The sequence below is a fragment of the Megalobrama amblycephala genome, linkage group LG20, assembly GCF_018812025.1.
Source record: "Megalobrama amblycephala isolate DHTTF-2021 linkage group LG20, ASM1881202v1, whole genome shotgun sequence".
Taxonomy (NCBI): Eukaryota; Metazoa; Chordata; class Actinopteri; order Cypriniformes; family Xenocyprididae; genus Megalobrama; species Megalobrama amblycephala.
Genome location: NC_063063.1, coordinates 5,893,382 through 5,895,627, shown reverse-complemented (window position 1 = coordinate 5,895,627; position 2,246 = coordinate 5,893,382). Strand labels below are relative to the sequence as shown.

The following is a 2,246-nucleotide window of genomic DNA, read 5'->3' as shown; positions in this document are numbered from 1 at the left end:
GTATATTTGTTTCAACATGTATAACACAAAATGACTTCAAAGTAATGAAAACTAAAAATAGCCTTCCTGATGCAATTAAATACAGACTTTGAATTTCATTTTTTTCCCCCAGTTGTGGAAAGGTCTCTTATGGCTTATTAAATACAGACACACCTTATTAAATACCTTAATTAAAGTTCTAGAGGGGAATACAAAAAACCTCCTCAGCTCTGACCGCACCTAACTTAACATTGTGTATATCCTTTTACATGCAGCATGAGAAACTCTATCTTAATTCTCTTAATGCAAACATGATTTAAAACACTGTATGCTGAATATCATCTTTACACTCTTTATTTAGAATAAAATAGACATTTAATTCAGCTCTATATGACTGTAAAAACCAGAAGTATACACATTTAAGATAGACTAGCAAAAGACTGAAGCACCTTCTTTCAAAACATTGTTGACAAAAATATCTGAATTAAGTGCCAACTGCCTCATATTATTTACAGTATAATACAGTAATTTACTGCAATATTTAAGTTCCGTTGAGAAACAATTATATCTACTCTGCAATGTTGACACAAGAAAATGGAGGAAACCAGTTGAAAAACAGAGTATCCCATTCCAAGTCCTGCTTCCCTCAAGCGCTCGTCGCTCAAGTCTGTTTTTCGCTTCTCTCGGAGCTTGTGAAAGAAATTCCTTGAACGTTCATTCAGTGTCTCTGGCAGGTGTGCAGACTCCGTGATGACTTGCTGCCTTCTCCTCTTTGCGTTCTGCAGGACAGACCTTCCCCACAATCGCAACGCTGGAATATCTCTAAGCCATGGGTGCCTTTCCTCTTGTGTTTGGTGCAGACCTGGCCTTCTTTTAGGACGGGCTTGCAGATTTTGGACCAAAAGTGACGAGCGCAGCAGAGTCCCTCAGCACAATCTGATGATCTCAGACAGTTTTCTCCCTCCAGTCCTATTTTAACAAAATAACATCCATGAATATCACGCACAACTGACATGTTTTTTGGGATATCAAAAAAATGTCACATTGAGGATCAGGTTGATACTTCATGACATGTTAGTCTTACTTTATAAGAACGTCTTAGTCTTAAAACTGGATTATAAAGCATCTCAACATGCTCCAAAAGGTCTACATGTCTTTTGCTTTTACATCTTAATACCGCTCACATTCCTGAAAAGTTCATGCCTACTTTGTGATACACCAGAGGGTTAAAATATCTGCCTGCTGAGTTATTCTACACATAGACACACAACCAATAAAGTCAACATAACATAGTGGTTAATTAGTTAGTTGAATTATTATTTACCTTTCAGCATTTGGTTTTGTGGTAAACCTTGAGTTGCAACTTTTGGTGGCACCACAACAGTAGAGTTCTCCTGGGAGATGGAAACAAACTCTTCCATTCCAATCTGATGAATCATGTCAGGATCATTTGGAAGACAAACTCCTAATAGGAAGAGGTTCATTGTTAGCCAACATTTCTTGTTAATCATTTAGGCTATATAACGATTAAATATTTCTACACCTCGTTTTTCTTTTATAAGTTTGATCTTACCATTGCTGCAATGGTTGCCAGGGCAGCACATCGCATCCCGGATGCAGCGCTTCCTGCGCTTCTTGCACTGGAGACAGACTCCGCGAGACAGGAAGCAGAACTCCTCGCCACCGCATTCCTCATCACTCTCGCAGATTAAAGGCTGCTGGAGTTTAGAAATACACAATTAGTCAAACGACCACGAAGTAAAAGCAGCTGTCTGAAATAACATGTGCTCATTTATATTCTTACCTGCGGTGTATCAATGGCGAAGTTCAGACTGCCGCTGTCCGCAGGTGACTCATCCGGACTCGGGCTGACCGGGAGACCGGGACTCGACACACCTAAACCGACCTTAATAGAATTCGAGTTGAGCACCACAGAACCAGCGGATGCCACTTTGATGTAGCCCACAAGAATGAGGCATGCGGTAGAGAACATGGCAATGTGCAGCATCGTCAGGTCTGCTATTCCTTGGATGGAGGATGTATTCCCGAGGTGAGCAGAGCTCTTCTGTGGTTCCTCAAGAGCGCAAGACGCTTCATTTATACGCGCGCGGGGTTGTTTGCGCTCCCGCCCCTCCCTGAGAGTAACAAAGAGCTGGATGAAATTTCAAAGCGTTGTGTCATGACTCATGAGCTGTCTGTCTATCAGTGTGTTTGTATGCACGTCTTCATGAGCTCCCATCAAACAGCCACCTCAATAATACTGCTTA

At 41.2% G+C, this 2,246-nt stretch overlaps 1 protein-coding gene across 2 annotated transcripts; it reads right to left on the bottom strand.

The window, feature by feature from the left end:
- Positions 1 to 310: 310 nt before the first annotated feature.
- dkk1b (dickkopf WNT signaling pathway inhibitor 1b) lies at positions 311 to 2,246 on the bottom strand. Of its 2 annotated transcripts, none has more exons than XM_048170864.1 (4): positions 1,784 to 2,246; positions 1,553 to 1,694; positions 1,304 to 1,444; positions 311 to 948 (listed from the first exon to the last, which is right to left on the bottom strand). In XM_048170864.1, the coding sequence occupies exons 1-4, from the start codon at positions 1,985 to 1,987 to the stop codon at positions 698 to 700; spliced, it is 738 nt and encodes a 245-aa protein (XP_048026821.1). In that variant the 5' UTR covers positions 1,988 to 2,246; the 3' UTR covers positions 311 to 697. The 2 variants fall into 2 exon arrangements, with proteins under 2 accessions (XP_048026821.1, XP_048026820.1); XM_048170863.1 differs by having other exon boundaries at positions 1,553 to 1,697; positions 1,784 to 2,243.